Genomic DNA, 22,848 nt, shown 5'->3' with positions numbered 1-22,848 from the left:
TTATACCTCAGTCCAAGGATTAATAATTTTAGAGCACAATGGCTTAGCAGAAATTGTTGCTTTACCCAAACTTCCCACTAGTGGGCACCACTCTGCTAAATAGGGCTGGGTTTTCTGAGACTCTTGACTGCTGAGGACTCTGTGTGTGTGTGTGTGTGTGTGTGTGTGTGTGTGTGTGTGTGTGTGTGTGTGTGTGTGTGTGTGCGCGTGCGCGCATGCGCGTGCACCCTACATGTCACAGGATCTCACTCTACCACTCCTGCGTAGATCAAAACCACAGTTGGTCCTGGAGCTGGGGCTCAGTTGAGTGAGTACTTACCTAACGCACATGAAGCCCTGGTTTCAAGCACCAACACTGCATGAAACTGAGCAAGTGGTGCCTGCCTGTGATGGCAGGAATAAGGCCAGCCTTGGCTACATGGTGAGCCTGAGTTATATGAAACTCTGCCTCAAAAAACCAACAGCATGATTCAGTGCCCCAGTAGAGCAGCATCTGGGACAGCCCTGCAAAGAATCCGGTTTGCAGAGACCTCATTCTTGCTGTGTATTTCTGTGATGGACCATTCTCACATGGGGTTCTGTGGTAGACTGCTCTCACATGGGGCTCTCAGCATCTGTGGGAGTTATGAAAAGAAATAAGAGGTAACGAGCATTCCCAGAGCTTGAGAGGCCTGCAGTGTGTACAAATGGCATTCAACAGACATGTGCAGAGACCACAGGGGCCTCCCGAGCTTGGGTTTGAGCCTTGACACAACCCTGGAGCTCAGATAGTCAGGCCAGTGGGCCTCCTGTGAATGGCCACGCTCAGTGATGAGAACGTGGTTTTGATGGCTTGCTTGTTCAAGGACCCCTGCGGAGTGTGCTCTCGGCATACGTGGTCTGTCTTGTGTGAATCCACAATGGTGACAAAGCTTAGGAACCAGCAACCAAATCCTGTGACCAGTGTGAATAAATAGCAGGAATATGTGCTTTCCCAAAACATATGTGAATTTCACATGTTTTTGTTTGATGCCCCCCCACACACACACTTTAACAGTCGTCTGTTAGCATATGTTCTGCAACATAGCTTATCCCAGGCTCTGCAGAACTGCGTAACTCTGCAGATGCACATGGGCGTGCACACACACAGAGGCATACACACATATACAGGCACACAGACACACACAAGCATGCACACACTCTTCAATAGTCTGTTAACACGCAGTAACAGAGAGATGGTGAGGCAGTATAGGCCTCACCTCAAGCTTCCTCTCAGAAAAGAATCCCAGGTCCTGAGGTATCCCAGGAAACAGGACCCATGGGTTAGTCAGTGATACACAGAGCTGACATCTTCTCTTTCCTGTTTTAGGCACCAACAAGAATGAAACCTCTTTTGGACTGGAGATGTCGCAGACTGGCTTTTCCTCACATGTGGTAGAGGTACAGGAGCCTCTCCTCTCCCTCCCTCCCCTTTCCTTTCCCCCTCCCTCCCCCTCCCCCCTTTTCTTACTCATCCTGGTCTAGCAGCCATCCCACCCTCGATGGCTCTCTCGTCTCTTTCTTGATGTCTCTTTGCCTCCTAGAATCTTCTGAGGACGGGGATGGGGAAGTTAAGATCTCTACTTTTTTTCTATTGTCTCCTGCCTGCTTCAGAACATAGCTCACTGCATATGTTAGACACACCCTCCTGCCCACCGGCAAGAAGTCTCATTCAGCCCAGAGAGGTCTATGCAAAAATCAGGACAAATGACAAAATCAACAGCAAGTGTTTGATAGCATCAGTGTCTGAGGTGACCTCTGCAGGCTGGGATAGCATCAGTGTCTGAGGTGACCTCTGCAGGCTGGGATAGCATCAGTGTCTGAGGTGACCTCTGCAGGCTGGGGCAGAGCTTACATCCGTGTTGGGAAGCTATCTACAGGTTCTGGCTCCAGCAGGTGACTTGCAAAGTCCACCTCTGTTCAGACTCTGTATTGAACCACAACAACCCCACAAAGTAAAGACTCCAGGTGTCTATGACAGTATGTGGTGTCAGGGGCCATGTCACCTGAGGCTTGACTTGAAAGGGAGCCTGGACCTTCACAGGGAAACAAAGTGTTTCTGGAAAAATTTAATAAATGGACAAGTAAGGCCTGGGAGTCCCATGTCGGAAGCTTGCTGGCGCAGCGTGTCTGTGCCAGGCATGATCCTCCAGGCATGCTGCAGACAGCAGATGTCCTGGGTACGTGTGTATGCTCATGTTCGTGTGTGTGTGTGTGTGTGTGTGTGTGTGTGTGTGTGTGTGTGTGTGTAAACACTGCTGGGGCTGGCACTATATGATTTTCCAGAAAAGACCTGCAGGCCCACAATGATTGCACACCCTTCTGTCACTCTACCACAGTCTCTGAAACCTTCTGTGATGTGGGCAGGGCAGGACTCCCAGTTTCCATCTTGCAGGTAAAGAGTGCATTCACAGCGAGGTTAGGCAAGCTGGGGTTAAAGTGATGTGAACAAGGACTGTGTGAGCTCTTCCCTCTGCCTCCAGCAGCTGCTCTAAGTAGGGGACCCCCAGAACCCCTGAGTCAGATACCCCAGCTTGAAGAGAGGGGTTCATGTGTGCCAAGCAGCAGGCAGATGCTGGGAGATGCAGCCTATGCTTAGATTTTTCCAGGCCATGTCTGTACAGTGTCAAATCCATGCAGGGAATGCAGCAAGATGCAAGTATGGTTGCCCCATCATCCCAGCAGCCCTGACCAGCTGCACGGCACCGTAAACTTCCACAGGGCCCCTGCACCTTATTGCATGCTCAAGAGAGCACTATGAAGTCTGCAGATGGTGCTGTCATCCTGGGTTAGGTGGCTGCATCCATGAATCTTTTTAGTATCTTCTTGCTGCTGGGGTATAGGAGGGGCAGGGGTGGAGCTGGGTCCCCTGGGAGGCAGGAGCTTACATTTGCATGAGATCAGGCAGCCAGTCTCCTGCTCAGTACTATCCCTGTTGTACTGTCTCTGGGGACAGGGCAAAAATGAGCATCTGTTTTTAATACCCAGTATCATTTTTAAAACCAGGCGTGGCTGCATAGAACAGTGACTGCAGCACTGGGAGAGAGAGGTGGATAGATCATGAGAGCGCACTGGCCAGCGTTCCTAGCCAAAATGAGTAACTTTCAGGTCAGTGAGAATCCCGTCTCAAGGCAGTAAAATCAACAGTGACGGTGAATTCATCTGATATTCTGCTCTGGCCTCCCAATGCACATGCACACAGGTACATGCATGAGTATGCACTCCTGCATACTCACATGCATGCACCCACCACACAGAAAAGACAGAGGGGGAAACAGCGTGCAGCAAGAAAATGCAACTTCTTGAAATGCAGGGAGCATGGGTCCAATGCAGCCGAAGTACCAACAGACATTACTCTTGCCACCCAAAATCAGCCCACAAACTATCACGTGCTCAATAGTATGCATATAATACATACTCAGTCCTCGGCTTAGAAAGCAGGAAGAAGAAAATGATAGCTGTCTCCCAGGAAACCACACACAACCCCAGGAGGGAATTCCAGGAACCCGGTTAGGACTGTGTGTGTGCCAAGCATGTGTATCCAGCATCAATCACAGCAGCGCATCATCCTGAGCTGCCAGGCCCTGTGGTGAAGGCTAAGGGACCATCTAGGCTGACAGCAGTTAGTGCCCTGAGAGGGGAAAAAGCCTCTGAACTAGGAAGTTCATATCCCTCGATCTAATACTGTGTCTACATGTCTGAGAACCAGGGACCCCAGAGAGCAGGGGAGGCCACGAGGAGTGTTGAAGACTCGGAGAGCTTGGGCTGAGCCCGAGCAAAGGCCTTGCTGCGTGAGCAGTGCTTGCAGGACCCGTGGGTCAGATATTGTCAGGTGTCATCTGTGGGACAGTTAGAAGCCAGGGCTCTAGGCATTCTCTGGAATGGTCCCTACAGTTAAGGACACCCAGGTGGAGACACCCAGAGCCGTGTCATGGAACTCAGTGGCCCATAATTCTAGGGTTGCTGGGAGGCCATAAATCAGGAAATGCAGACAGGCCCATGAAGAAACATGGGACACCAGATGCCAGTGTCCCCAGAGGCCACGTGTCTGCCTTCCCCACCAAAGTGCTGGGCTTCTCCCCCCGTGGATCTTCTGGGTTTATTTTTTTCCCCAGATTCAGGATACCTGGAGACGGGGCGGGGGTCATCTGGGTAAAGACTGTGGCACAGGGAGATTTGTTTGGATGGCCTTCAGATAAACTCCCTAGTACCCCTGTCCCCAACAAGGCCACTGGGGGAAAGGTCTCCCACTGAGGACACAAGGTTATCCGTAGCTAGGGTACAATGGCATAAGACAGAGCTTGCCTTGCTCCTTGCTTCTGATGCCCAATATAATCCTGAGACTCCGCTCAGGGAGGATGGGGAGTACCCTCCCAGCAGGGTCAGGCACTGGGTGGAGCTGGCCTTTGCCCACAGGCACCTCTCCAATCGCCTCACCAGAAGCCATAAACTGAGGTCAGCCAGCAAATTGACAGGAAAAAAGGAACACCCTCCTCCCAGCGGGGCTTAGGTGGGAAAGCAGAAATAGGAGCTTTGGGGAACCCATGGGCACTTTCCTCTCTGCCCCATCCACCCTCTGACTGAAGAGCCAGCCTGCCTCTGACTTGCTGAGTAACTTTGAGAATGCTGCTGCCTCTCTCTGCACCTCATGTGCAGATAAGGAACAGTCTGGCCCCTCGTGAGCTCCCACGGGACTGGATGAGAAAATGTGCCACCAGGAACGAGAATACTCCAAAATCGAGGAATGTTGGCAGTGATGGTGAAAAACAGGACCTGGAGTTCTGGACCTTAGTCTTGGCCTGGTCCACTGGGCTTCCCAGCTGAGTGGAGCAGGGAGCTAATTAGAAAGCCTGACTTTGAAGATGACAGAGCATCAGGCGCTCCTCGGGGATGCCTTATTCATAGTTGCCAAAGCATCCCACAGGGAAAGTTCCCCCTCCAGAGAGCTTGCCTTTTCAACTGTTGGATAAGATCAACTTGCCTTTTTTAAAATGCAGGGGAACTGTGAACCCAGCTAGCCAGCTGGGCTTGCGGAGGGCTGGGGCTGGTGTGAGGGGGATCTTACCTTCCTGTGCCACAAAATCCACAGCTGCTGCTGGCAGAGTGCTTGCTGAGCACAGGTCAGGCCCCGGGTTCTATCCCTAGCTCTCTCTCTCTCTCTCTCTCTCTCTCTCTCTCTCTCTCTCTCTCACACACACACACACACACACACACACACATAAACACACACACACAGAGAGAGACAGACAGACAGACAGACAGACAGAGGAGGAGGATCTTATAGAGCCTAGGCTAGCCTCAAAGTCACTATGTAGCCAAGGCTAACTCTGATATTAGACCCATCTGTTTTCACCCCTCGAGTGCTGGGATTATAGTCGTATACCAACATGCCCAGCTTCCGTGGTACTGAGGATAGAACCCAGGACTTTGAGTGTGCCAGGCAAGCCCTCTACCAACTACCCCACATCTCATGTACACTGAAGCCAGAGAACAGCACCGGGTGTTTTGTTGGTTTGCTTTTGAGGCAGAGTCTGCCACTAACCTGGGACTCACCAAGCAGGCCAGACTGGACGATGAGCAAGCGGGGACCACCCACTTCTCCCTCCCCAGCAGCCATCACACTGGTTTTCAAGAGTTCTAAGGACTGAATGCAGGTCCTTGTGGTTGCAAAGCAATCACTTCCCTGCCTGAACTATCTTCCCAGACCCTTAAATGGAAAGAAAATCATTTAGTAAAAGAAAATTAAAGACCAAAGCTAAGATACAGAATAAGCCGCCTTTGCCTTGGGTCTCCCAGGAGGGGAGCGGAGGGCTACTGTTCTCACCAACCTCCTCCTGCACCACTGCCCAGGTCCGACCCAACATCCAGTGTCTGCTGTTAGCCTTCCTGTACCCACTGGTCATTCACACAGGGGCGGGGTGGGGGGAAGGGTACAGGGACCCATGTCTCAGGAAATGACCAGATTTTCAGGAATATAGACACTCCCTGCCATCATACCCAGGCAGGGCAGCAAGCATTCATCCGGCAGCCCGTGGGTGAGCAGGAGGCATCCTCCAAGCAGTGAAGGAACAAACTCCATGCCCCTGGCCCATCTACCCAACCCATCCCAGTCCACTCTTACACTCTACCAAACAGCCCCCGGTTCCCAGAAGGCAAAGCTCTGCCTTCTCTCAGACTCGAGGTTTTTGCACAGGCACTACAAAGGTCACCAATGGCTTGAAGGAGCGGGGTTGGGAGACAGGTGACAGGATATATGGGCCGTTTAAAATCCCAAGGAAATGTGGAGGGTTTGCCTTGGGCTTGGAGTTTATTTCTAGAATGTTCCTCTTTCTCTTTTTAAATTCATACCCTTGAGATCAGTTTGACCCATTTTGTGCTTAGGGTGAGACAGGCATAACAGTCTCTGAGGCTTGGTTATAAACCAAGATCCCTAGTTGGAAGTTGGGTTACCGTGTTACCAAAACATGGCAACGGTTCTCTGGGTGCCTCGTGGGACCTCAGAGGTTGCAAGACCTGGGCTCCCTTCTGCAAGCAGTCCCTAGAAACTGGGTCTGACGCCACGTTCTCCCTGGTGCCAGGATGGGATCCTGCTGGGAGCCGTGGGGGCCTATGACTGGAACGGGGCGGTGCTGAAGGAGACGAGCGCAGGCAAGGTGATTCCTCACCGAGAGTCCTACCTCAAGGAGTTCCCAGAGGAGCTGAAGAACCATGCCGCATACCTGGGTGAGGTCCTGGTGCCTGAGGGTGAGGAGGGCCCTGGATGGAGGGGCCCATCTGTGCCTGCTGGCAATTCCAGACCTAGCTGGAAGACTGGCTTCCCCCTAGCTGTATCCCGTACCCCATGCCAGCTTCTAAACACACAGAATAAATGTCAGGTAGGTAGTTCCCCATAGCATAAGTAGGCTTCAACGGAAGCTTCTAGACTCTGTCAGTTGTCAGAGTCCTTAAAGCTTCAGGTCCAGGCTGGAGCTCCATCGCACTGGGCCGGCCTCCCCTAGGACCAAGTACGGGTCTGATCAACACCCACTCTTCCTTTTGTTAAATCTGGGTTTTGTTTTTACTGTTGTTGAAGGTTTTTCTTTTGTTTTGTTTTGTTCCGTTCTGTTTTGGTCTTGTCTTGTTTTTGGTGCTGGGGCATCAAGCACGGGGCTTTGGTGAGTCACCCACTTGCTCCCCACAGCGCTACCTCCCCAGGCTCTTTTTATTAATCCACGTGCACAAGGGAAACAACTCAGTGCTGCTCAGGCTTGGCTGAGCTCCATGCCAAAGCCCGGCAAGGCCTACTGAGCACCCAGCGCCAGAGACCAGCCTGTCTCCTCCTTCTGCAGGGTACACAGTGACATCGGTTGTGTCCTCCAAGCAGGGGCGGGTGTACGTGGCTGGAGCCCCCAGGTTCAATCACACTGGCAAGGTCATTGTCTTCAGTATGCACAACAACCGGAGCCTCACCATCCACCAGGCTCTCCGGGGAGAGCAGGTAAGGGAGCACAGGTGTCAGGGGGCAAGCAGTGGGCAAGGCTTAGGGTCTGACCCAGGCGGACAGGGTAGAGGGCTTTTCCCTCCCAGCAAGAGGGTCCGCACCCACAAGCATTCCCCAGTGGGGCGGGCACATGTCTAATTCTCTCTGTGGTTGAAAGTGCCTACAAACGCAATTACTACTCTAACAGCCATAGAACCTACACTGTCCCCTCATCTCTAAGCCGGCCCAGCTCCTGGGCTACATCAAGGAAGGCCTAGGACAAATTCTTTCCTCCATCTTATAGACTGCTTGTCTCTAGAGTGCTTGGGTGTTCTTTGCCGCTTACCCTGCCCCACCAGTGCCTGCCTCACATGCACGGGCATGGAGGCTGCAGGCAGCATTAGTGTTGAGCTACCTGGCCTGGGATTCTCCTGGCCCTGGAGCATCCTGAAAGGACAGTCACCTCCTTGAGTTTCCTGGTGTCATCTCTCCACCCCACAGCAAGACCCACAGGGACACTATCTTCCATGTTTTTCCTGGAAGTAAAGTTCACTGCTAATGCCACTGCCCCATTTGGGGTGTGGCTGATAATCAGGCTGTGCAGCAGGCTGTGTCAGATGGTCACAATGCCAGTTAGAAGCATGGTGGCAGGAAACAAATGTATTATTGCAGCTCCAAAAAAGCCTCGGTCTGGGAGGCAACACAGCTTCTCCAAGCCCTTACAGCAGGTTCCTGAAGGTCAGGTGAAGGACCCGGGCTCTTGACTCCCCAGCAGTTCCTAGACCAGGCCTGGGCATCTTCTTACTGACAGCATCCTCTGATACCCTCCACCCAAGCTAAGCCCCACCCAGGCCCTGACCAGCCTTCCCTCATTACTTAGAGCCTGGGAACAGCTCATCCTACAGCTCCTCCTGCCCACGGCCTGCACCAGGACACACTCCTCTCATGGCAGCCTGAGCTCTAACTACAGTCGGTCGGTCACAACTCTGCCGCTCCTCTTTGAGGCAGTAGGGCACTGCTGTGCTCCTCATGTTCAGACTGGGAAAATCTGCCTTACTTCCCTCTGCCCTGCTCCAACCTCCTCCCCTTCACTCCATTCGACTGCCCCAGCCCCAACTCCACTTTTCACCCCACCCCCATCCCTTATACCCCACACTCCACCCCATCCCCCAAACCCGCACCCCACTCCACTCCACTCCACCAGGCTGCCTTCTGTTCCCATCTGCTCCAGCCTGCCCCAACCCACTCAAGGCTAGCTCCTTCAGGAGGAAAGGCTAGACCTGGAAGCTGCAGGGAATTTGCTAATAACTAATGATTCATTGCAGCCTAGCTCTGCCTCCAACATCAGAACAAGAAACCATAGTGCTGGAGGCAGCAACTCTAAGTAGATTCCAGATTATCCTGACCACAGCTGAAGCCTCAGACTTAGTTTCCTGTGGCCTGGTAATTACTCTGTGGAGACTCCTCTCTCTCTTCCCACCCCAGACCAGGCTCATTACTTCCTTTTTCCTCTGTCTATATTTTTTATCTTCCTCCTTAAAGGTTTTGTGCTTTATTTTGTTTCTGAGAAAGGGTATGATGTAGTCCAGGATAGCCCTAAACTCACTATATAGCTGAGGATTGCCTTGAACTCCTGAGCCTCCTGCCTCTGCCTCCCTGTTAGGATTACAGGCACGCACCACCACACCTGGTTATGTAGTGTGGGGCTCAGACTTGGGGCTTCCGCATCCTCGGCAAGCAAGCACCCCACCAGCTGAGCCACATGCCTGGCTTGCATTAATGTTTCTAGACCTCAGAAGAGACTTCTGGACTGAGCCTGGTAGCTGCTGCTTTAGTCCTGGCACTCGGGAGGCAGAGGCAGGTGGACCTCTGTGAGTCTAAGACCAGCCTGGTCCACACAGCAAGCACCAGGACAGCAAGAACTACATAGCCATCGTATGCCTAGAGACAGTGGCACAAGGAGCATTAGGCATCCATTGTCAGAGAGACCTGGCCAAGCAATAACCAGGCTTCTGACCTTGGCCAGACAACCAGAATTCTTTGGGTTTCAAGTAATATAAATATGTATAACCACATATAAATGAAAATATAAAATGAAATAACCACACAAAGGTTATAGGTTCAGTCATTCTCTGGGGGTGTGGTACTAGCTTAGCATGTACCGAGCCCTGGTTTTCTCCTAATAGCATGCTGTACCCCTGAGCTAACCCAAGGCTGTATGTAGACTGTCTCACACAGGGCTCTATCACAGGCAGGAGGCTGTTCTCTCTAATAAGCATTTATTAAGCCCATCCTGTGTGCCAGGGCCTACCCTCATGAGGCTCCCATGAAGGGAGCAGGCTCTGGTGAACAGAGGCACACTCAGCACAGGCAGTGGGGGGTCTGGGGGGCTCAGCAAAACCTTTTACAAAGCAGTGACGCATCTGCTGAAGCCTGCGTGTCTGCAGGAAGAGAGGGTTGGGCAAAGAGATGTAAGGAACAGGAAAGTTTGTGCAGAAGGAAGCTGAGATCCAGCCAGGGGCCTAGGCCTTAGGGAAGAGAACTGCTGATGAGGGGCAGGAAGGAGGCCAGTGGGTGAGGCTCTGTGTTGGGAGCCAGGGGGCCAAGCAGAGGCTGGGGAGGGAGGCAGATCCCACTGGGTTATGCTAAAGGGATCCGGCTTTCTCCTAAGCACCAGGAGAAATGTTGTATATGTCTATGACCAGGGGTAAGAGGCCAGGCTATCTCAACAAGGGTTGGAAGCCAAGTCTAGAGGAGGAGGGGTAGGGAACAAAATGATGTGGTAGTCAATATGGTAGAGGTGAAGGTAGAGCCAGGGGTCCTCAGTCTCTAACGAATGGCGGGTGGTGCCCTCACCCATATGGGAAGTGCTACCCTGAAGGACAGAGAAGACAGTGAGCGCTGAGATGGCAAAGAGGCATCAATCTCTAACAGCATCGGGAATGCCAGTGTGCTCCTTGACACTGAAACTGAGAAATCAACCAACTACTATGGCTCAATGAAAACCTTCAGGGTCCATACCTCCCTCCGAATCAGCACAATCATGTCATAAATAACAATCCATCACGGTTGGCTGCAGCACTCACGAACTCACAGCAGCTAAGGTTACCTGCACTGGATCAAGCCTTCCGGAGTAGGTGAGGGAGGGGCTCACAGGGCCCCACCCCCATCTGATGAGCTATTAGCTATCCTCGGCTGCTGATTGAAGGAGAGTCAGTCTTTGGGGGTATGGCCACTAGTACACCCCTGGGCAATGCTAAGTGGATTTCGCCTGCTGCTGTTCAAAGATACAGTGTTGAGAGGAATTAAATGAGGGGGACTGTGGGGAGTCGGAGGGGAGAGCAGGAGAGTGGATAGGATTATGTTTCATTACAGACATGTCTGAAATTATCAGAGAAAACATTTCTTAAATGGAGCCTTCCTGAGGAAAAATAGATCCTGGAGAAAATGCTCTGGGAGACATTGTTATACCATAATGTTATACATTGTTATACTTTCATCTTCAGGAAAGATGAAGAACAGTCTTATTGTAACAATAAGAACATATTCATAAATAAGAATTGACAATGTAAAGACTTGGGAAAACAGAGTAGAGGAAAATACATTAAAACTCTCCTGCTGGCTGGGGCTGAGTGTTGAGACTATATTGAGACTATAAGTAACTTTTTTTTTTTTTTCAGTTTCTTTTTTTTTTTTTTCATATTTTTTTTATTCAATATAATTTATTTGTAACTTTTTTTTAAAACCTTCATACATATTTTTTGTAGTTTCCTTTTTGCCATTATAATATTTCTGAGTTTTGTTGCTAGAATATATTGCTGCTCAGGAGAATGAATAACTGTAATTAAAGTTAAGTAATAGCAGCTCAATCCTTCTCCCATCATGTGCTGCAGATAGGCTCCTACTTTGGGAGTGAGATCACCTCGGTGGACATCAATGATGACAAAGTGACAGATGTCCTGCTGGTGGGCGCACCCATGTACTTCAGCGAGGGCCGAGAACGAGGCAAGGTGTATGTCTACAACCTGAGACAGGTACCATGGCCAGGAGGGGCCAGGCAGGGCCAGGCAGCTCTGCAGGGCATCAGAGCCCTGCTCTATCTTGGTCAACCTCAAGGGAACCCAGGATCCTGGGAGGGCCAGTAGCACCTGCAGAAGCCAGCTGGGAAGGGCAGGGGCCTCTCCGCCCAGGGCTCTAGTATCTGGGCTCTTGTCATCAAGAGGGAGGGGTTCTCTGGAGGATGGACTGGAGAGAGGCCACTTGGTGCAGGCTGAGGCCTGTACTCAGTTCCTCAGCCTCTCCCTGACCTTGGTTTTACAGAGCCGGTTTGTTTATAATGGCACTCTGAAGGATTCCCACAGCTACCAGAACGCCCGGTTCGGGTCCTGCATCGCCTCCGTTCAAGATCTCAACCAAGATTCCTACAATGACGTGGTGGTAGGGGCCCCTCTGGAGGACAGCCACAGAGGGGCTATCTACATCTTCCATGGCTTCCAAACCAGCATCCTGAAGAAGCCCATGCAGGTGGGGTTCTGTGGAGACCGGGTAGAGCAGAAAGCAGCGCCCATGTACTCCTGTGGTTCTGTTTCCTTTCATGCTCTCCAGCAGAAAGGATCCTGTCTGTCTGTCCTGCCTCATGTGGAAATATTGATATAGATACACTGTATGATCAGGACGTCTCCATCTTTTATCTTTTCCACATTAGTTCAAATGAAAATCCCAGGCACCCAACATCACTACCCCGACAGAAACCATTGGGACCAGACAGCTCCCACCTGGGTTCCATTTTTACTATAGAGTCCTAGCTCAGCTCAGCTCCTCATCCAACACAAATTCACCTGCACTTTTTACATTTTTCTTTTCTCTTTAAAAAGAAATCCTGTATATGGATGTTTTGCCTGCATGTATATGTTTGTAGAGCCCAGGGAGACCAGAAGAGAACATAGGATTCCTTGGACCTGGAGTGATAGATCATTGTGAGCTAACATTTGGGTGCCAGGAATCACATAGATCCTCTGCAAGGGTAGCCAGTACATTTTGACTTTGGTTTTGGCTTAGATTTATTTACTTACTTGTTTGTTTGTTTGTTTTGTGTATGGGTAGCATCTGCATGTACACATGTGCCTGGTCTTCATGGAAGTTTTAGATTCCCTGGGATTGGAGGTTGATTTATATGGTCCTTGCTGGCCTCAAACTCACATAGATCTACCTACCAACTCTGTCTATTCCCCACCCCACTCTCTCTCTCTCTCTCTCTCTCTCTCTCTACACACACACACACACACACACACACACACACACCTCCCTCACGTGTCTGTTCATTTTGTTTTGGGAACCTCTGCTAAGATTAGCCAGGGCCAACTCTGTGGCCATAGGAGCCACATGTTGGAGCCTGGAGGTTCAACAGTGGATACACAGCTAAAAGACAACGAGTCCCTCTCTCCCAGAATCTATCAGTAGATAATAGTGCAGCGATAAAGGGTAGCCCCCCCAGAGCCCCCCCCCCCACTTCCCTGGCTGATTGTTGATAGAGCCCGGTGTAGGTAAAGATCTAAATAGTACCGAGTCTAGAGAATTTACCTATACATTTTATTAGTAAGGTAATCAAATAAATAAACCAAGGTCAGAGATGCTAGGGGACTTGTTATCTGCCAAGTAATATGCATTGACATTCAACAAGTACTTTATTGTATTTTTTATGGTGCTGAGGACCAAGGCTAGGGCCTTGCACCTTCCAGGGAAACAGCACACCCTTCAGTTACACCTTCAAGCCCTTGGTTGTTTGAGGCAAGTTCTTGCTGTGTAGACCATGCTGGTCTTGAACTCATGATCTGAAATTTCTAACTCTAAAGTACTGGGATTGTAAGCATGAACCATCAGACCTTGTTGAGGAATATTTTGTGGCATAGTTTCATCCAAAACAGTGACTTTACAGGTAGGGATTTCCCAGGTGTGTCAGGTGTTGGGCTCTCAGAGCTCAGGACTGTGTTTTCCCCCTCCCTCCCCACCCCCACCCCACCCCCCACCCCACCCCCCACCCCACCCCCGCCCCTATCCCCACCCCCAACTAACCTGGCTCACACCCTCTCTCTCCTCTCCCTGCAGAGAATAACAGCCTCGGAGCTGGCTCCTGGCCTGCAGCATTTTGGCTGCAGCATCCATGGACAACTGGACCTCAATGAAGATGGACTTGTGGACCTAGCAGTGGGCGCCCTGGGCAACGCTGTGGTTCTGTGGTTGGTTCCCCTGCTTTCTCTAACTGGAGGGCTCTTCTGAGGGGTAACTGAATAGAGTGTTTCAAACTAACTACTGTCACACAAATGAACCCTGAGCCCCTCCCAGCCCAGGTGGTCCTGGAGTCCTGATCTCTATTCTCAATGGCATTCTAGGACTGGAGAGCGCTTTCCATCTCCAACCCTCAGACTTTCTCCTGTGCCCTGCCTGCTCCCTGCAGCATCTGTCCCACTCTGCCTCCCTCCTCTCCTGGGATGGAGGGATAGATGTGGATTAGGGGGGGCTCTTTCTCCCAACCCCTCTGATTTCATTTCTTTTTGTGTGTTTCCATATCCATGTTTGAGGAAACATGCATCTTCTGTGTACTGCTACTTTTAGAATGCAGTCCTGGTTAGCCTGGAACTCACTATGTAGACCAGGCTGGCCTCGAGCTCACAGAGATCTCTGTCTGCTGAGATTAAAGATGTACGCCTGGCTGATTGGAGCTTTTTAAATATATCTTGCTGAGATCAATTTCATCATTTAGGTTTTCTGTACTAACTTAAAATCTGGGGGTGGGGGGGGGAAATCAGCCAACTTTCTGTCATTTGGCACTGACACTTTCAGAGTCTGCCAGGGCTTCCAGTCTTTTCCCTCAACTGTGCTCCGTGTGCCCCCCCCCTCAACCTCCCTCCAGAGATCATTAGACTTGCAGAGTCTGTGCCAGCTGACCGCATCCGGCTCTGCGCTGTAAAAGATGTCTGCAGGAGGCAGTGGTGCATGCAGATTAAAACTTGAGACTCAGCTTTAGAACATGTTAGTGTGACTGGGGTGCGGCCTGGGGATGGGATTCCTTTTCCAGTCCTTTGCTTGTAAACTCACTGTGAAGCCAAGGATGGCTGGGAACTTCTAGTCCTCCTGCCTCTGTCTCACCACCTCACCTGGTGCTGGAAATCAAGAGCTTCGTGCACACCAGGCAAGCACTCTGCCAACTGAGACTCTGTACCCAGCACGGGGTTTATTTTCCTCTCTTTCTTCCTTTTTTTTTTTCTTTCCTCAACTGTTCCTTCCAGATCTGGACCAACAGGTTGCTCTTCAGTGATAGGTCCTGAGAGAAAGAGGCTAGATAAGGACCAGACCAGAAAAATAAGGAGACAGAGAAGTTTGGGGATTAGGAGGTCTTGCACAAACTATGTCTTTGCCAAGTGTTTTAGTTAGGGTTTTACTGCTGTGAACAGACACCATGACCAAGACAACTGTTACAAAGGACAACATTTAATGGGGGCTGGCTTACAGGTTCAGAGGCTCAGTCCATTATCATCAAGGTGGGAACATGGCAGCATCCAGGCGGACATGGTGCTGGAGGAACCGAGAGTTCCACTGCTTGTTCCAAAGGCAGACAGGAGAAGACTGCCATCCAGGCAGCCAGGACAGGAGAGTATTAACGCTCACGCCCACAGTGACACACCTACTCCAACAAGTGCCGTTCCCTGGGCCAGCACATACAAACCATCACACCAAGCAAGCTTATTTGGAAGTTTAGTGTTTTATATACTGTTTTCAGGGAGAGAAATGGCACGAAGTCATCAGGAACCATCATAAATGAAACGCAATCAGTGGGGAGCTAGCCAAGCTGTGCAAAGGGCCCACCGGGCATCTCCAGAGCAGTGCAGTGCAGCCCGCAGCGCAGCCCGTTAACTCCAGGCTCTTCAGGGGGAAGGCCAAGTTCCCAGGACCGGAAACCTTAACTCCTTCACAGCTCTGACCTCAGCCCCAGGCTGGCCCTGCCCAGTCCGCTCCAGGGCTAGTTTCCGTCTATCCTTTCCTAGGGGCTTCTGAGAAAGCCTGGGTCAGTCCAGCTCCCAATACTTCGTTTCTCCTTTCTAGTTTTTACTTTATGAATGCTTTGTCTGCACGTGTGCCTGCGTGCCATGCGCTTACTGGGGCCCACGGGGGCCAGCAGAGGATGTCAGCCCCACCTAGAACTGTAGCTACAGGTGGTTGTGAGCTGCCACATTTGTTGGTTCTGGAAACCAAATCCAGGTCCTCTGAAAATGCGTCCCTGAGCCATCTTCCCCGCCACCCTCTCTCTAGTGAATTTAAACATAACTCGGGCCAGCTGGGAAGGATAAAGGGAAGTCAGTCCTCTACAAGAGCAACCCTGACGAAAAGGAGAACAGGCCGTCCTAGATCCCAGAAGCTGCTAAGCCCTCTCTCTTTGACCCTCTCCTGTAGCTTCCTGAACTCTCTGTGCCCCATCATCACACTGCACCCTGTAGGCAGGTTTTACAGACTCCACTGTGGTCTGGATCTATACCTCAGCCCCAGGGTCCCAGCCAGCCCTCAGAACTCCAGCCCTCCCCTAGCTCACCTGCCTTCCTGTTCCAGGGCCCGGCCAGTAGTTCAGATCAACGCCAGCCTCCACTTTGAGCCTTCCAAGATCAACATCTTCCACAAGGACTGCAAGCGCAATGGCAGGGATGCCACCTGCCTGGCCGCCTTCCTCTGCTTCGAACCCATCTTCCTGGCACCCCACTTCCAAACAGCAACCGTCGGTAAACCAGCCTCCCAGGGCAGTCAGCCAAGCACCAGTCTCTCTGTGAGCCTTGCCTGGGGCTTTCCAAAAATGGGGTCTGAGTACCAGGTCACATCCTGAGACACCTTTGATGCCTGCTGGATTCTCTTCTGATGCTCTGTTTTCAAGGGATTTCCGGCAGGGGCAAGAGTGGTAGTGGGTGGAGCTGATGGAAAAGGCCAGGGGCAGAAGAACATCCCTTGGTCGTGTTTTGAATGGAATGCAAAAGGCAGGCAGGAGAGGAGGCCAGGAGCCAACAGTGGGGAGCCGGGAACACAGTGGGTCACAGCTGCCACCCAGCAGGGACATGGGCCTCTCCTTTTACCTCATACTGGATCCAGGCACCCACTTCCTGGGCCAGGCATCCCTGGAAGTGATGGATGCCTTAGTGACCACAGGTAGTGTCCCCTCCAGTGATGAGGCACAAGACCAAAGAAGAGGAGGGGTAGGGGCATACGAGGACGGGTCCCAGCCTGGCGGCTGTGCACTTTACCTGCATGCTCCATCTATGACAGGGCAAGAATTCAAGGACACAGTCACCAGAGGGCCACATGGGGAACAGAGAGCTCTTTGCCATTCTGTCAAATGTTTGTAAGCTAAAGGGAGAAAGGCTGAGTGAGGGCTTCAAGTCACAGAATACAGGCAAGCGTCTAAGGAGAAGCCTCAGCATGAGCGAGCCCCCCCCCCCGAAGCTCCTAAAGGCCCAGAGAGCAGTGTGAGCGAGGAGGGTGTTGGAGGAGAGCTGGGGAGGACGTTGGTGGGCAGAGCTGAGCAACACTGGCCTCACTCATCCCAGTCCCTCTTTGTCCTCCCTCTGGCCTCTCCCGCGTCTCCTCCTCAGCTCCTTCCTCCTTACCACAGTTCTTACTCCCAATATGGAAGCTTCAGGCTTCCAGCTGCCTGTGAGGGATGAGGCCGGCCCAGAGGCTGAGCAAGTCAACAGTCTAGGATGTGGGCGAGGCCCCAGCTCCATCTTGCCCTCTCCCCGCTTCCAGGCATCAGGTACAATGCAACCATGGATGAGAGGCGGTATATGCCACGCGCACATCTGGATGAGGGCGGAGACCAGTTCACCAACAGGGCTGTCCTGCTCTCCTCCGGCCAGGAACACTGTCAAAGGATCAACTTCCACGTCCTGGTGAGCCCGGCAGCCCACGAGCAGGCCCTAAGCCCTATAAGAAGGGTACAGAGAAGAGGGACCTCTGTAGAAGTGAGAGCCCTGGGGGAGCCAGGCCAGTCTGAGCCCTCAGTGGATAGCCAGGAAGCAGCATGGCTCACCTTGGCCAGTGTCCTGCCTCAGGCCCCAGAGAAAAGCCCTCATGGCTGTCCTGTCCACCTGCCTTCCCAGCTCTTCCTCCTTAGAAGGAATGAAACCAGAGAAGTGTGAGCCATCTAAAAGGACGAGGGGGAGTGACCACCACCCATGGCTAGAAAGGGTAGAGCAACAGAGAGGACTGAAGTCTGCATAAAACAGGCAGAGGCGTGAACACACGGGCCAGCGGCATCCCAAGATGGCTTGGTGCCCATCACTGAATGAGAAAGAGGTTTACCTCCATGCAGAAATACCAGTGTGCTGACCACAGCTCTAGAGCACGGGTGCTTTTAGGCAGCTTGGAGCTTCCCAATCATTTGTCATCCATAGTCAGGACTAACTGAATCACATGTTCATTCATTCATTCATTCATTCATCCAGCATTATAAGGCCATATCTCAGTGGCTGGGCTACACCTAGAGGTTTCTAGACTATTCCCTGCTGGGAAAGAAAGTCAGACACACAGGTGGATTATTTTTTAGCTGGATGTGGTAGTACATGCCTGTAATCCCAGCACGCAGGAGACTGAAAGCAGGAAGTTTGTGTGTGTTTGGGGCTAACCTGGGGTATAAATACACAAAAACAAAAGAGCAAAGGACACTTAAGCAGCTTCAATGCCATGGAAGAAGCTGAAGTCACAAACCTGAGGGAGGTCACAAATCTGAGGGAGGTCACAAATCTGAGGGAGGTCACAAATCTGGGGGCGGGGGGAGGAGGGTGCCTGCCCAGCTTCCTGAAGGACCAAGTTATCTGAGCCGTGAGAGCTTCGAAGGGTAAACAGGAGGGTGGTGAAGCTTCAGGATGCCAAATTAGCATTCGATTTTCTGCATAGCACACACTTCACCCACAGACCTTGGCAGAGCCATTATCCACATGGGGACTTACCCTGAGGGCCACAGGCTGCTGTCCTCCAGCTTAGAGGGGTGGAAGTTCTATGTCTGCAGTCTTGGACCAAAAAGAATGTAGTCTCTTCCCTCTGATCTCTGCCCTCCTCTCCCCCACAGGACACTGCCGACTATGTGAAGCCGGTGGCTTTCTCTGTGGAGTACTCCCTAGAGGACCCTGACAATGGCCCCATGCTGGACAACGGCTGGCCCACAACGCTCAGAGTGTCGGTGCGTCCCCAACCCCTCCTCCTGTGACCCCGTGACCTCTACTTCTTACCTCCCTAAGTTTTCAGGAAAAGACTCTCGCTGCTTTGAGCTTACTCCTAAGTTTGTTCAGTAACTAACTCAGTGCCGGACTCTCCCTGCCTGCTACTAAGTATTCCAAAGCTTTCTTTTTGCCGGCACCTAAATCCTCTGTTAATAACTTGGGGTGCTTACTCCCTGAAGAGTCTACTCAGGAACGCCTCCCCATTTCTAAGTGGGCTGGGAGAGCAAGCAGGATTTGCATTGGACCGTAAGCATTAGGAAAAGGCTTAACCACATAGCAGCACTCAGAGACACAGAGCTTCGGAGGCTCAGGCGCTCAAGAAAAGCCCCTCCCACAGCTTCTAAAGTCGTCAAGTGCTCGCTGGGATCTCTCCAGCACTGTGATAGGATGCGCTGCGCTGCCACGCCCACGCTCCCAACAGCCCCTCCCATCCTCCGTACACCTCCATCCCTGCACACCCTGCCAGCCCTCCCCTCAGCCCTTCCCTCCACCCCTCCCAGCCTCTCACCAAGCCGTTCTGTTCTCCCTTGTCCCTTCTCTCCCACGTGAGTCACTGTTGGCATGGGAGAAAAGCTGCCCGCTCCCAAAGGCTGACTTGCCTAACACCGTGTAATTAAAAAGTCTGTACCACAAGAGAATGGGTGCACGCTGCTCGCTCATGATGCCCCCGTGAGGCAGATTCGCATGCGTCACCCATGCCAGAACCCTGATGCCCCCAGGATCCTGACGCCGGGTAGGGATGGAGAATATGAGTCACCCCAGATAGTGGGCAGGGAACTTCCCGCAGGAGGTGGCTTTGAGCTTGAATTTACAGGATGATCTGAACTCAGAGCTGCAGCGCTGGGAGGGTAAGGAGTGGGGGCGCAGGAGGGGAGGACCTGCTTTAAAGCCGGGAGAGCTGGCTGTGTGTCTCCAGGGTGTGGGCATGAGAGAGTGGGGTAAAGGTGAAATGTAATAGAGCAGGAGTCACTGAGCGTATGGGGGGAACCATCTGAATTCTGGATTACAGGTGGGCACCACCATACCACAGTTTGTGGGGCTCTGAGGGGCTGGGCATGAGGCTTAACTGGCAGAATGCTTGCCTGGCATACTCAGTGGTCTAGGTTCCCTCTCCAGCATGGCACAAACGAGGTGTAGTAGCACGTGCCTATAATCCCAGCACTCAGGGAGATCAGAAGCAAGAGGATCAGAAGTTCAAGGTCGTTGTCAGCTACATAGCAAATTCATGAGCTACATGAGACCCCGAGCTAAGCCAGTTTGTGACACTGAGTGAATCCATCATCTAACTGGAACTTCTAAGGACTGGTTCCATCTTCTGCAAGCTTCGCGAGTGACTGGATGGAGACTTGAGCCACCTTAGTGAAGTGTATGCCGTGTCTTCATAGACTGGGCCTATAACAATGTGTCTAAACTAGGGCCCAGTCTGTCATAGGAAGAGCTAATGAGGGGCTGGGGCGATGGCTCAGCGGTTAAGAGCACTGACTGCTCTTCCAGAGGTCCTGAGTTCAATTCCCAGCAACCACATGGTGGCTCACAACCATCTGTGATGGGATCCGATGCCCTCTGCTGATGTGTCTGAAGAGAGTAACAGTTGTACTCACATGCATTCAATCAATCAATCAATAAATAAATAAATAAATATCTTAAGACAAGGAGGGAAAGGAGGAGAGGCTAATGAAGCCAGGTCCCTGTCCTGTCCCCCTCACTTCCCTCTGTATCCTTGGTGCTGATAGCTTTGACTGCCACTGATGCCACCAAGCCTGGCTTCAGCACCCAGATGCTACTGAGCTGCGCTGTGGAAGAGCCACAAGGCACACACACACACACACACACACACACACACACACACCATGCTTCACACACACCCAAGCCAAATTTCTGAGCCAGATCTCAGGGTTCTGAAAGGATGGTGCTGGTATCTCCAGTCCACCTTCTAGAATGTGGAAAAGAACACCCCAGGCCCCTCCCTCGGCCCCAAGCGCTTCCAGTTCCCAGTGACACCACCTCTGAGACCTTAAGCAGGCCTGTGCCATTCTTACCTTCCTCAGTGTGGCCCCACCTCCTTGGCTCTCTCTGCCTCTAGCCCTGACCCTCCCCGTCCATCCTCCCACCCCCCTCAGCTTATCTAGAAGGGCCCTCCTGTGCTGATACTTGCCAGTTCCTGTCAGATGCAAGGGATGACCCAAGGCCTTCTAGGACCGGCCTACAGGATCAGACGGCCATTTATTTCCTCCCCTTCTCCACCTGGTCTCTCTCCACAGGCTGGACTATGGAGATGGCTCCTCCGTTCACCATGTCTCTTCAGCCTCAGGACCTTTGCACTTGCACTTCTCCTGGATTTCCCACTCCCCTGGGGCATCCAGCTTGCTCGCTCACACTTGGGAACGCTGACCCACTGTCCCCACCTTGAAAATCTCTCTGAATACCTACAGACCCAAAGAGCCAGCCCTACCTCTGTCTCCTTTGCTCCTCGTGTCTCTGCTTTTCTTGCACATTTCACACGAGATCCGTCTGTTCATGTGTCAGTCAGCCCCATAGCAGATGCTGTGCCTTTCTCAGCCTATGTCTCCATTGTTATGTAGCTAAGACACAGCAGATGGGTGGTTCCTGTTGACCGGAACTGTGCTGCTGGGGCAGGCGGGAGCCTGTGCTGCCAGTCTGCCTGAGCACTCACTCTCTTAGAGGAGGGAGAACTATGCTGGAGTGAAGGAATCAGCAAGGGGTGTGTGTCCGAGGAGAGCAAGGCAGGCAGAGGCCCATCTGGCATGGAGTGACAATGGCTGGGGACTCCGGATTCTCAGGCTGGAGGCCATGGCCCTCCCTGCAGCCGCCCACACTGGCTCTCCTGGCAGGTGCCCTTCTGGAATGGCTGTAACCAAGATGAGCACTGTGTCCCTGACCTTGTACTGGATGCTCGGAGTGACCTGCCCACTGCCATGTGAGTGACTCATTGTCCCGTACGCCTTGACCCGGCTCTGCTGGTGGCCTGGAGCTCCCCGAGGGCTGGATTGTCCTAGTGCAGCTGTCTCACGGACAGCTTTTAACTCCCCTGTGATCTGTGTCCCCTCCCTCTCCGCTGGCCTCAGCTGCTCTGTCGAAATGAGCATCACTAGAGTATTCTACCCTTGCCAGCTTCTCCGAGAATGGAGCTGTTCCTTTGGAGACTTAAATAAATAAAAAGTGGAGTTAGGGAGTCAGGGATGTAGCTCAGTGGATAAAGCTCTTGCCTAGCATGCACAAAGCCCGGGGTTCAAGCCCACTAGTAACTTAAGCAGCTGTGGTGGCCCACACATGGTAAAGCACCGAGGGAAGCGATCAGAAGTTCAAGGCATCTGTGCCTACCTAGTGAGTTCAAGGTCAGTCTGGGCCACACAAGACCCTCTAAGAAATGGAGGGGGGAGCTAAGGTGTGGTGGGACACCCCATTATTCCCAGCACTTGAGAGGCAAGACAGACAGCTCTCTATGAGTCCAGGCCAGTTAGAATGAGATGAGACCTTGACAAAAAATGAAAGAGGGTAGGAGGGAGACGGTGATTAAGAATATGGACTGTTCCTCCAGAGATTCCAGGAAACCCAGGCTCAATGTCCAGTGCCCAACAGAGGCTCACAAACATCTGCGACTCCAATTCCATGAGATATTATACCATCTTCTGGCCTCCATGGGCACCAGACATTCACATGGTATACAGACATACATGCAGATGACACACACATATAAGCAAACCTAAAAACAAAAAAGCCAAGAACAACAACAAAAGCAGAGGCAGATGACTCAGAGTTCTGGGTCTTGTCCTCTAACTCCAGACCCAGGGTAATGCCTAGGGTCCACCAGCTGAACACCGGGGCTTTCTAGTCCCTCCAGTGTAAAGATTCTAAGGGGTGCTGGTGAGGTGGCTCTGCAGGGAAAGGCGCTTACTTCCGATGATCTAAGTTTATCCTGGGACTTATACGGTAAAAGAAGAGAACCGACTCTCACAGGTTGTCTTCTGACCTCCACATGACTGAACACAGCACCCACAATCTCCTGGAGAAAACAGACGAGGGCACAAGGCAAACTGTGGCACAATGCTCGTGAGCACATTTTTAACTTACTGAATGAAACTTACAGTCATTTTT

At 51.9% G+C, this 22,848-nt stretch overlaps 1 protein-coding gene across 1 annotated transcript in view; it reads left to right on the top strand.

Annotated features, from left to right (window-relative positions):
- The window catches only part of Itga11 (integrin subunit alpha 11), a 106,816-nt gene that overhangs the window by 65,764 nt on the left and 18,204 nt on the right, over nt 1-22,848 (top strand). Inside the window, exons 10-19 of the mRNA XM_052188094.1 lie at nt 1,349-1,419; nt 6,597-6,741; nt 7,347-7,495; nt 11,371-11,511; nt 11,798-12,001; nt 13,583-13,713; nt 16,079-16,245; nt 17,261-17,403; nt 18,582-18,692; nt 21,585-21,670. Coding sequence (XP_052044054.1) covers nt 1,349-1,419; nt 6,597-6,741; nt 7,347-7,495; nt 11,371-11,511; nt 11,798-12,001; nt 13,583-13,713; nt 16,079-16,245; nt 17,261-17,403; nt 18,582-18,692; nt 21,585-21,670 — 1,348 coding nt within the window. The remainder of the gene's footprint in view (nt 1-1,348; nt 1,420-6,596; nt 6,742-7,346; nt 7,496-11,370; nt 11,512-11,797; nt 12,002-13,582; nt 13,714-16,078; nt 16,246-17,260; nt 17,404-18,581; nt 18,693-21,584; nt 21,671-22,848) is intronic.

This window comes from Apodemus sylvaticus, chromosome 7 (assembly GCF_947179515.1).
Source record: "Apodemus sylvaticus chromosome 7, mApoSyl1.1, whole genome shotgun sequence".
Classification (NCBI taxonomy): domain Eukaryota; kingdom Metazoa; phylum Chordata; class Mammalia; order Rodentia; family Muridae; genus Apodemus; species Apodemus sylvaticus.
Note: the sequence above shows the minus strand (reverse complement) of the source record. Positions and strands in the feature narration are given on the sequence as shown.